This window comes from Phaseolus vulgaris, chromosome 3 (assembly GCF_051622355.1).
Source record: "Phaseolus vulgaris cultivar YP4 chromosome 3, ASM5162235v1, whole genome shotgun sequence".
NCBI lineage: Eukaryota > Viridiplantae > Streptophyta > Magnoliopsida > Fabales > Fabaceae > Phaseolus > Phaseolus vulgaris.
The window spans coordinates 28,249,637-28,262,113 of NC_143500.1; the positions used below are offsets into that span (position 1 = coordinate 28,249,637).

The window sequence follows — 12,477 nt, forward strand, 5'->3', positions numbered from 1 at the left end:
AACAACAACAATAAAATAAAATAAAAACAGAAATAAATAAAGAATGGTAGAAAAAAAATAATAACTAAAAACATAAAAGATATAAAATTAAGGCAAAACAAAATAAGATAAAGATAAAAAATAAAAAAATCCAAATAAGATAAATATAAGAGATATAAGGCGATACTAAATAAGTATATGTTGATCATAAAAAGGAAAATAAATGAAAGATGATCATTTATTTAATATTTTCTTCAATGTTACATTAAATAGTTTGTGCAAAATGAAATATAATTAATGACGAGAAGTGCAAAATCCAGTGACAAGTTCTTTATGTGTGTCCTGGTGTTTGACAATATGAACATTTTTTGTTGGTTGTTCTCCTATGTCCATATCAGTCTTTATTCAACTTGTTTTCTTTATAATTATGTCCTGTATTTTTTACTTGAAATTAACATTATTACATTATTAATAATAATAAAAATAAATACTAATTTATGTTTATAGATTCAAATTTTATGTTGTTGTAGAGTTTAATTTTTTATTTTCTTCATTCTTAAAAAAATAATTTTTAAACTAAATATTTTAAATGTATTACTTTTTTATTTATATTTTGTAAAAACTCATTTCTTTATTCATTAATTATATTTATAACTATTTTAAATATTAAAAATATTTATTTTTTAATGCATTCAAAATTAAAATTATAAAAAAATAATAATTTATTATTTATTTATTTATTTATTTTTAAAATTGTGCTAGATAGGGAAATAAAAAATAAAAGAGTGTTAGATAGGGAAATAAAAACAAAAGAGTCCTAGATAAGGAAATAAAAACAAACTGATACTAGATAGGGAAATAAAAGTGTAAATAATGATAGATATGAAATTTACTCGGAAATTTTACACCATATTTAACAAGCAAGGTATAATTAATTATGTAGATATATTTGGGCACTAATTCCTTCCATAGTAGGGTTAATCAAAGTTAAACCGAGACTAGTTCAATTTTAAAATAATTTTACATCCCAATAATTTAAAGTATTTATTATGAAAGAAAATATAATTTATATATTTAAAACAACTTATTTTCATTAGTCTTCCATTTTTCTCTTTAGTTTCACACCTGAACTATCCTTTTTGTCCGTTTGGTTGGACTTCTCATTGATCATTTTCTTAGTATTAATTCATCCTCTTGGTTTTACATTCACGTTGTTTGAAAGTCATTAAATAATTTTTCCGTGTTAGGTAAAAGTTCTTAGTCATATTTAATATATCGCTTGATAAAAATACTAATTTTATCTTAGAAATTTACAAACGTGAAAGATAAAGGAATATTTGTTATGGATAAAAAAACATCTTTAATGTATATATGATCCCAAAATGCCAAATAAATACGTTTTCAGTTCTTTAAACGAAAAAAATAATGATATTTAATTTAAAATATATTTTTTAATTTGAAGAATTTACTTTCAAATTTGAAGAAATTACTTTCAAATTTGAAGAACTAAAATCATAATTAAGTATAGTATTCTTGGTTGTTTCCTTGTGTTTTCATTGTACAATATTTTACTCGTTCAACGCGAATGGCATGGAAAAAGTAATGCAGTACACTGTAGTGGGAAGGTCTTGGTCTTCTCTAAGCTTGAGCAGATATTTGAAAAGCTCATAAATGTCTTAACCATATTGTATATAAAGCCATTGACCAGCTCTCTATATTTACATACTTCCACAAGATCAACTGCAAGGTGATAAAGATAAGCAAGAAGAAGAAAAGCAGAAAAATGGTTGAAGAGAGTTCATCCAAAAACACAAACAGCAGCCGTACAGGGCGTGTGACCAACACCACATTCTCAGCGGCTGGTAGCCTGGTAAAGCTTCTCCCCACAGGCACAGTCTTCGTGTTCCAGTTCCTCAACCCCGTTGTCACCAATAGCGGTCAATGCAACACCATCAACAAGTGGCTCAGCAGCATTCTACTTGTGCTCTGCGGCTTCAGTTGCGCCTTTTCTTCCTTCACTGATAGCTACACAGGCAGTGATAACCAGAGGCACTATGGCTTCGTAACCCGCAAGGGACTCTGGCCTTCTCCATCTTCCAACTCCGTTGACTTGTCAGGGTACAAACTCGGGGTTGCAGACTTTGTGCATGCTGCTCTATCTTTGTTAGTGTTTGCAGTGTTGGGGCTGTTGGACTCCAACACCGTGCACTGTTTCTACGCTAGTTTTGAGTCAACTCAGAAGAGTCTGCTTCAGGTGCTGCCCACAGTTATTGGGGTGTTTGCGGGTGGAGTGTTCATGATTTTCCCCAATACTCGCCATGGAATTGGATACCCTTTAACTTCTGATTCTAACCAAACCTCCCCAAAGTCCGAAGACACTACCGATCCTCAGAAAAATTCTATTGACAATGTTTAGTATTGATACTTTGCTGCCATTCCTGCATGCATGGCGTGAAATGTTACTGTATTATGGCTTTTCTGTTGCTTCTAGAGTGAATTGTCTTCTGTTTTTCACCCACTTGTACTGTGATAAGTAGTGTTTAATGGTTGAAACTTGGGTTAGCGTTGTGTATTTCACCAGTTTTGCTCTTCAGCAACTTGGATGTACTGTGTTTCTAATGTCTCTCTCAAAACTTATTAGTTTCCAATTTGGAAACATTTCAAAGGAGACTGCGTAAGTTGGTTCTTCTTTTGGGATTTTCTTTTGCCCACCACTTCTTTGTATGTCATTACAATATATGTTATTATTTTTTTAAAATAAATAAGTTCTGATATTATATATAATGCTTACATTTCTTAATTCTAAATTTTGAAATAATTTTTTTTAAATTTTAAAAAATGAGAAAATTATAGTTTCAATCTATGTAAATATATATTATTTTTATCCTTTTTCAAATTTGAAATCACTATTGTTTTAGTTCTTAATGAAAGATTTTATTTTCTAAATTTTTGGATTCAATCAAGTTTCAACCACTTTAAGAAAACACCTTTTCGTTTCTTTTTGCTGTTTTTGGGTCGGGTTTTGGTTGTGATATAAGTAGAGTCTTTTTAATTTTTCAGAAGCTGTTTTTTTCACTTGTATCAAATGAACGCGAATGAAGTAGTATTTTTATCTATATATAAAGGATTTCTCATTTTTAACTTGCTCTAAAAAAAAAATTCTATTTTATTTTTATTTCATATTTTATTTTATTAATTTATTTTGGTTATTTGAACATTTTATAATTTCAGAAGTTAATAAAGTAGTTTTTAACTTTTTAAAATTTTATTTTATTTGTTGTCATATTTATGGTTGAAGTTGTCTCTCCTTATCGGCCCTCCTTTTCTCCCTCTTGCATCATCGGTGACAATGTCCGCGTCTTTCCTAATCTAGAACCCGATCGAAACAACCGAGGCTTGAGAAAGTCGCCGCCATTAGTCTGGTTGTTTTCGTTGATGACAGAAGGTGTTGTGTCCTTTAGGGCTAAAGGTCAAGTGGTAGAGGTGGAATTTTTTCTTGAAATTGAAAATGTGGAGTTTTTCTTATGTTCTAGTTCGTTTTAGTGCAAAGCTATGGATGTTGCAGTGGTCAACCTCGATTCCAATCTCTTCAAGGCCGGTTTTGCAATTATCGATCAATGGCTTCACTACACCAAAAAGTAAAATTAGTTGTAAAAGAAAGTGAAGATGATGCTAAAAACCCTAAATAGTGTCCAACAAGCCTTCATTATTAAAAAAATAAAAAATAAAGCGTGAGTAAGCATGGATTATATGGACATAAACTAAAAAAAAGAAAAAAAATTGCGTGAATCAAACGGTCACAATTGAAACTATAAATAATAAATAATAATAAAAATTTAAAATTTTGTAGGTTAAGCCCACGCAAACATAATATATATATATATATATATATATATTTAAATTAAATTTAAATATGTAATAAAATTATGAAGGTTAAGCTCACGCTTGTTTAAAAATTGTTTGTCCAATCCGTTGACTAAGTCCACGCTTCTTTGAATAAACAATATAAAATATAATTTTGTGTGGGCAACATGTAGGCTAACCCACGCTTGTTTAAAAATTATGTGGCCAACTTGTAGGCTAAACCCACGTTTCTTTGAATAAACAATATAAAATATAATTTTGTGTGGGCAGCATGTAGGCTAGGCCTACGCAAAAAACACACCATTTGTGTCCCACACACCTGCCACTATTTTTATGTTGAGCATATTAGCTTTCAAATTTTAATGATAACTACACTTTTGCGTCCATTTATTATAGCTAATATCCCTTTTTGACCCATGCTAATAAACATATTTTTTGTAGTGCGTGAAATCTTTGGGTTTCGTTTTCTTAATCATGGCTTAGAAAAAGGTCCACATGATTAGTTTAGTTTTTATTTAGTTTATATGCTACGGTGTTATGTTGAAATGTAGTTGCATTTGTTGTACTTAATTTTAACGATGATTAATAATTATTTTTATTGTATGTTTTTGTCCTATATTTTTGTGTAAGGTTATGTCTTTCTTGGTTTATTTTGTAGGTTTTGATGGAAGCAATTGCTTTGCGAAGAACAAAAGATATGACATTAATTTTAACGATGATTAATAATTATTCTTAGTATATGTTTATGTCTTATATTTTTGTGTAAGGTTGCATTTTTCCAGGATTATTTTGTAGGTTTTGACGGAAACAATTACTTTGCCAAGAATAAAAGATATGACATTGGTGTGTCTGCCACCTTAAACCATTGAGATTTGTTATGTTGAGCTTTCTATGGAAGAACCAAAGTTGTGTGATCGGGTGAAAAAGAAAATAAAGGCATTGTTGAAAAGAAGTTTTATCTATGAGAATAAGACTTCGTCAAATATGTACGTACTGATTTGAAATTGTGTAAATTCCAGTCAAAATGCAGCCTTACAATTAGTGAAGGTATAATTTTGGCTTACAAATATTTACTCAATAGTTTCCTCAACTTGATCCAATGAGTCAGTTAGGTTTCCCTAGACATTCTCTTTCAGTGCCATAATTTATTGAGCCTAAATTTGGTTTAAAAAAACATTATAATACTTAGCCATGATAATAAGTCCATTTTTTTTTTAATTTTGATAAGAATACACAGGTAAGAAAATAATAAATAAAATCTATAATTTTTAAAAACTTAAAAGTTATGGATGACATGTTTTATATAGAATTACAAAGGATGATTTAAAGGTAAATTATGTTTTCTACTTAAGTAATATCTTAAGTAATATAAATTTAATTAATTATCTTTATAATTTAATTAATAAAGATATTCATTAAGAATACTTTTTTTTTTAATGTCAAAAAAATGAAAGACATCTGAATATTAATATTTTTATTTGGTATCTTAAGGAGAATTCATTATTGTAAAATAATAACATTTCAAATGAGTGTTTTCTCCTTTTTAGAACATAGGTATATAGACAAATTGATATTTAAAAGATACGAATACACATAAGTTTATGCTTCATTTCAATAAATATGAATACACATATGATTATGATGAAAATAAAAAAATGGAATATATATAATGATAATAACATTTTTTATTCATAATGTACTATAAATTTATATTGTTAATATAAGCGTACTAACTATAACATTGTTTATTCGAGTTTTAATATTAAACATAAATATATATAAATAAAAAAAATAAAAATGCGAATACACACGTCTGTGTTGTGTTTCCGTATTATAAATAAGGTAAAACATTTAAGTGCATTAATTAAAATAGTGTTTCAAATTATTACAAATGTTGATAAAATATGACTAATACTAATTTAATCACTATATAAATTAATTATTTTTTCTCTAAAATTGATTTTTATGATTTTTTTTAGTGATTATTTATTACTTTTTGTTTGATTCCTTTTCACTACACGAAACTCCTCTCCCCACAAAAGATGTTAAACCAAGATTAAATGGAGTTTGATAAAATAATGCAAAATTTCATTCCAAACCAATCCAAATACCTTTTGTTGAGTTCGAAATCCTACTTGTTATTATCAACAAGGCATTCCTTACATCAAACACACAAAAATGTATTCCTGCACATTCATATATGGTTATTTCTTGCTTTTGTTCTCAAACTAAAAAAAAAAAGCAGAAAGTATTCAATAAGTGCAGATAGTTATGTATGTTACATTGATACACATTAGTTATATTTTATACACATATTAATATCAATACATTTATCAGATAATTAAAATTTTGGTAACTAATTAAGTATTAAGTTAGAAATTATTTATTAATAATATAAAATACTTTAAATATACTAATAATAATTTTTGAGTTCTAAAATAATATCTAATTTATTCAATTAATGATTTTTTTTTATAATTTTTTATATATTTTTAGATTAAGCAATATAATTTATCCTTTAAAATTTATATTATTTTTAATTAATTATATTATTATTTATTGCAAGTACTACAAGCATTTGTTTCATGTTTTTCGTCTAAATGTTTAGGTAAATTATCTTTAAGTGGTTTTCATTGTTAAATCTGTTAGTTATTAACAGGTTATGTAAAAAATAACACCACTTATTTTTATAAGCACAGTTAACTAATTTGGCACCCTTTCAAGAATTTAATCCGCAGAAAAGGAAGATGCATTTTTTATTTTCCAAAAAGGTTGGCCTACCTTGCGATGACGTTAAACGTAACCTCAATATTTAAGATAACGTTCATACTATAGGGGAGCCTCTGTTTTCACAATTTACATTTTAATGGCTAATTGACTTATAAAGAAAATTAAGGAGTTCTACAAGACGCGGAATTTTGATGTTAATTTGGTACACAAAATTAGTTTATTAAATTTTAAAAAATTTCAAAAGTCAGTTTGAAGAAGTGAATTCCAACATATTCGTATGTAAATGAATTAAATTTATTTACGTTACCGTTTCTAAGTTGTATTCTTACGTTGAATAATAAATTTGAATTTTGGTTTATCCTTCAATATTTTAGTAAGAGTATTTGATGTGGATCAAGAATGTGTCTAAACTGGATCTTCCTTGAATATTGACTTCAGATTGATTGAGGTGTAAGATCTCTTAGTAAGTAATAGGTTGTTAAACCAACCTAAATTCTCTTACAGTATTACGAACCAACCAATCAATTTTATTAAAATAATTTTTAAAAACTATTATAAAACTGCTTAATACGTGAATTTGTATGAAATTATTCTACTCTAATAAGCGATTTTGAGTTTATTCCCAATGTACACATACATAAATATGTGGAGGAATAAGTCATAGATCATATTTTAGATAAATATCTCTATAAACATTTCTTAAAAAATAAATTGAGTTTATCTTATGAGATCAAGTCAATATTTACCAAAAACTCATTTAAATTATTCAGTAGTTGAAGTGTTTATTTTTTTTTATCAGCAAGTTGAAGTGTATTTTGGTTTGATAAGCAATAGTTGAAGTGTATCAATTAATGAATAATGGGTGTATTGTTATTCATTTTTTATTTTGTCTTTCAATTTAACAAGGTATAGTAAAATATGCTCCTATTGTTAATAGCTTAGGATAAGTTTGGACTTGTTTCTGGATAAGTACTAAGAAAGAAAATAAAAATAAAATTAAAGTTATTTTCTCTATAATAAAACTAATTTATGTATACATTAATTTATAACTTTTTTATATAACTATTTCAAAAAAAGTTGGCTTGTTTATAAAATACCCTTTCATGTCAATAATATTGTACGTTGAGATGAATATTTGTGTGGGTAATCGATAGCTAGTTACTCATTAATTCCACCAAATTTCGTAAGAATAAACTCTCAATAATTCTCATACGATCTTGAAAAATAAATTTAAGCTTCAATCAAAAGATTATTATAATCTTGAAATTTGTTGACAGTGGATCTCGATCCCACTGAGTCACACTTGGGAAATGAATTTGTATGAAATTATTCTACTCTAATAAGCGTTTTTTAGTTTATTCCCAATGTACACATACATAAATATGTGGAGGAATAAGTCATAGATCATATTTTAGATTATATCTCTATAAACATTTCTTAAAAAATAAATTGAGTTTATCTTATGAGATAAAGTCAATATTTACCAAAAACTCATTTAAATTATTCAGTAGTAGTTGAAGTGTTTATTTTTTTATCAGCAAGTTGAAGTGTATTTTTGTTTGATAAGCACTAGTTCAACTGTATCAATTAATGACTAATGGGTGTATTGTTATTCCCTATAAGAAAATCATAAAATAGAAACTAATTTTATAAACTAAAAGTAATTAGTTCCTATAGTTGTACCTGTACCGGTAGGCACCGGACGAACGCACGTAGCCGACCGACCGATCGAACGCATAATAAATGTAAGTGCACCCCGTAACAAGTTAAAGCAGTTAAGATACACCTCCGCAAAATAAGGAATACGCGTTAAAAGAAGATATGTTCCCCGGGTATTCCGGAGCACGATTGACAAAACCTATCCATAATCATCCCAAGCCCAAGGGATAGAAAGCCCATTAGACAATCCTATAAATACTATGCTCAAGCCAGAGAAAGGTATCCTATAAATACTAACGACATTGCAACCATCCATGTCGATCAAAAAACCGCTAGAGAATGTTATGTCGCAAGTTTGAAAAGTGAGCCAACTCGACGACTCTACACAACCAATCCGGACGACCGAGTCCCACAAAAACGAGGACGATCCCCCACTCGGCGTTCCGGACGGCACATGTCCCGTCGTCAGATGATAGCCCTTGTTGACCTCGACCCTCGTATGGACGATCCCCGTATGGAAGCAGGAGAAGACTTGCATCCATTCCCGCTTCGCGATGATCGCCACACTACGCACATCGGCACTTCGCTGAAACCGGACGACGAATGGCCATCGGGACGACACTTGTTAAAAATGCCGATCTGTTCGCCTGGACGGCCGCTGATATGCCTGGTGTAGACCCACAGGTTATCACTCACCGATTATCACTGTATAAAGAGGCTAGGCCAATAGCTCAAAAGAAAAGACATCTAGGCGAGGAACGACGTCAAGCCGCACGTGACAAAGCGGATAAATTATTACAAGCTGGATTCATTCGGAAAGCCCATTACACCACATGGCTCGCCAACGTGGTTATGGTAAAGAAAGCGAACGGAAAATGGCGAATGTGCGTTGATTACACGGACCTCAATAAGGCATGCCCAAAAGACTCTTACCCTTTACCTACCATTGATCGTCTCGTTGATGGAGCGGCCGGACATCACATCCTCAGCTTCCTTGACGCCTATTCAGGTTATAATCAAATCCAAATGCATCCGGCCGACCGAAAGAAGACAGCCTTCATGACTGATTCCAATAATTTCTACTATGAAGTTATGCCCTTCGGACTCAAAAATGTCGGGGCCACTTATCAAAGACTAATGGACCATGTATTCCACGACATGATCGGCAGGAATGTTGAAGTCTATGTTGATGACATTGTCGTCAAGTCCGACTCATGCAAACAACATATTGCTGACCTAAAAGAAGTTTTTCAGGCCCTCCGCCAACACCAGATGCGACTCAATCCTGACAAGTGTGCGTTTGGCGTCGAGGGGGGCAAGTTCTTAGGTTTTATGCTAACTCATAGAGGCATCGAAGCTAACCCCGAGAAATGTAAAGCTATCTCCGAAATGAGAATTCCCAACTCCATTCAGGAAATTCAGAGACTTATCGGCCGACTCACCGCTCTATCCAGATTTGTTCCTAAACTTGCCGAACGAACGAGACCCATCGTCCGACTATTGAAAAAAGCATTCCGCTTTGAGTGGTCGACCGAATGCGAAGAAATTTTCCTCCAATTGAAAACTTTTCTATCTTCCCCGCCGGTCATCCAGAAACCGGACGCCCGAGAGCCCATTATAGTCTACCTCGCCGTTTCACACGAATTCGTCAGTTCAGTCTTAGTGCAAGAAATTAATTTTGAAGAACGGCCAGTTTATTTCGTCAGCCGCGCCCTCCATGGCGTCGAAATCCGATACCAAACGATCGAAAAAGTAGCTATGGCTCTCGTTATTACCGCCCGACGAATGCGGATGTATTTTCAAAATCATCGTATTATTGTTCGGACGAATTACCCCATAGTAAAGATTCTCACTAAACCAGATTTAGCCGGACGAATGATCGGATGGACGATAGAACTATCCGAATTCCATATTCAGTACCAACCACGAGGGGCCATCAAGTCGCAAGCTCTTGCTGATTTTGCAGCCGAACTCACTCCTTCCTCAGCCGAGACTGAACACTCATCGTGGATCCTATACGTGGACGGCTCCTCCAACGAAAGGTCGTGCGGCGCTGGAGTCGTTTTGGAAGGCCCCGACGAGATTGTCATCGAGCAAGCCCTAAAATTCGATTTCAAAACTTCAAACAATCAGGCTGAATATGAAGCCATCTTAGCCGGTCTACGCCTTGCTCCAGAATTGGAAATCACTAAGTTAATTTGTAAAAGTGATTCTAGGCTAGTCATCGGTCAACTTAATGACGAATATGAAGTCCGAGAAAGCTTTTTACAGCGATACTATCATTAGTCAAACAGTCGATGAGCACCTTTTCTAAAATTTCCATGCAGCATGTTCGACGCGATCACAATACTCGCGCGGACGCCTTGTCCCGTTTGGCAACCACGAAGTGTAAAGGAATGCATAGGTCGGTCATCCATGTTACACTTACACGCCCAAGCATCGACCTACAGGAATGCCTGACGACCGACGCAGAATCTACTTGGATTACCCCAATCAAGCAATATTTACTCGACGACACATGTAGTCCTCTCGGCGAAAAAACCATGAAGCTGCAGGCCGCCCGTTTTGTCTTAATTGGCGACGACCTTTACCGCTGAGGTTACACCCGACCACTCCTTAAATGTTTGACACCCGACCAAGCTTCCTATGTTGTCCGATAATTGCACGAAGGAATTTGCGGAACTCACTCCGGCGCACGAACAATGGCAGCCAAAGTATTCCGGGCCGGATACTACTGGCCGACCGTCCAAGGCGACTGCACCAATTTCGTCCAAAAATGTCTTAAATGCCAAGAGTATGGCACTTTGTCCCATCAAAAACCTGAGGAACTTCATTTTATGCTATCACCTTGGCCGTTCGTCCAATGGGGTATGGACATCATTGGCCCCTTCGCCCCCGGTAAAGGCCAGTGTAAATTCTTACTGGTCGGCATTGATTACTTCACCAAGTGGATCGAAGCCGAGCCTTTGACGGCGATCACCGCCCGCAATGTCCAAAATTTCGTATGAAAAAATATCGTTTGCCGCTTCGGGCTTCCACAGATCATCATCACCGATAACGGTCGGCAATTCACCGACCGGACGTTAGCTGAATTTTACGAGAAGCTCCACATCAAACACATCGCTAGTTCAGTCGAACATCCGCAAACAAACGGACAAGCAGAAGCTGCAAACAAGGTCATCCTGAACGAACTGAAGAAACGTCTCGGTCCAGCAAAAGGTAACTGGACGGAAGAACTCTTAGAGGTCTTATGGGCATATCGTTGTACTCCTCAGACGACTACACAAGAAACGCCGTACAGCCTGACGTATGGTACCGAAGCTATGATTCCCGTCGAGATTGGAGAACCTTCTCTCCGCCGACAAACCCTTGATCTTGATCTAAACAAGGAAAGTCTCTCGGTCGACCTCGATCTCATCAACGAACTTCGGGACAAGTGTAGAATTAGAGAAGAAGCATGCAAAATTCGGGCGGCCAGACGATACAACTCCAAGGTCAAACCGAGACTGTTCCACAAAGGCGACTTAGTATGGCTGATGCGGAGTAGCGCCAGAAAGGAAGGAGGCAAGTTCTCTAGCAACTGGGAAGGACCGTTCCGCATAGCAGATATGGCAGCTGGTGGAGCCTATTACTTAGAACATTTATCTGGGAAGGACATACCTGTTGGGTTTAATAGTGCCAAAGTTCAAGAGGGGGGGTGAATTGACCTTTTAAAAACTTCTTCGCAGAAACAGTGTTTAACCCAGTTTTACAGAAAATAAATCGATTTATGTAAAAATGAACAGATTTATTTCAGCACTGTTTTTGTTTGAAAAGCTTTTAATTCAGCAAGATTAATCACAAGATTATGCAGTGAAAATTTCCAGCAGCACACACACAAATATCAGATTTGAAAAACAGTGAAACACAAAACTGCAAGCTTCAATTTCAAGCAAGTGATTAAGGTTCAATTGATAGCATGCTAATTAATTGAGTGATCTTTGCAAACAAGCTGTTCCAGTGGCTTTTAACAGACTATGAATGTTCTTCTTGATGTTAAGCAATTTTTCAGAAACTAAGAACACTTAATCACAGAACAGCAAGCTTCAACTTTAAGCAATTGTTTAAGGTTCAATTAATGGCATTGACAGTTTCTTGAGCAACCTATCACAGTCAATCTGTTCCAGGGGCTTTTAGCAGATTTTATATGTTCTTATCAGATTAAAACAGCTTTTTCAGAAATCAAGAACAGTATGCACAGCGCCC

General features: G+C 33.5%; 2 protein-coding genes across 2 annotated transcripts; both read left to right on the forward strand.

Moving 5' to 3' along the window:
- The first annotated feature begins 1,624 nt into the window (after window positions 1-1,624).
- On the forward strand, window positions 1,625-2,644 carry LOC137806928 (protein DMP2). The gene has a single exon (XM_068607322.2). It carries the CDS (start codon window positions 1,763-1,765, stop codon window positions 2,393-2,395), a length of 633 nt encoding a protein of 210 aa, XP_068463423.1. The 5' UTR covers window positions 1,625-1,762; the 3' UTR covers window positions 2,396-2,644.
- Window positions 2,645-9,990: 7,346 nt separating this feature from the next.
- Window positions 9,991-10,518, forward strand: LOC137839422 (uncharacterized). Its single transcript, XM_068648539.2, has one exon. It carries the CDS (start codon window positions 9,991-9,993, stop codon window positions 10,516-10,518), a length of 528 nt encoding a protein of 175 aa, XP_068504640.2.
- The last annotated feature ends 1,959 nt before the right edge of the window (window positions 10,519-12,477 follow it).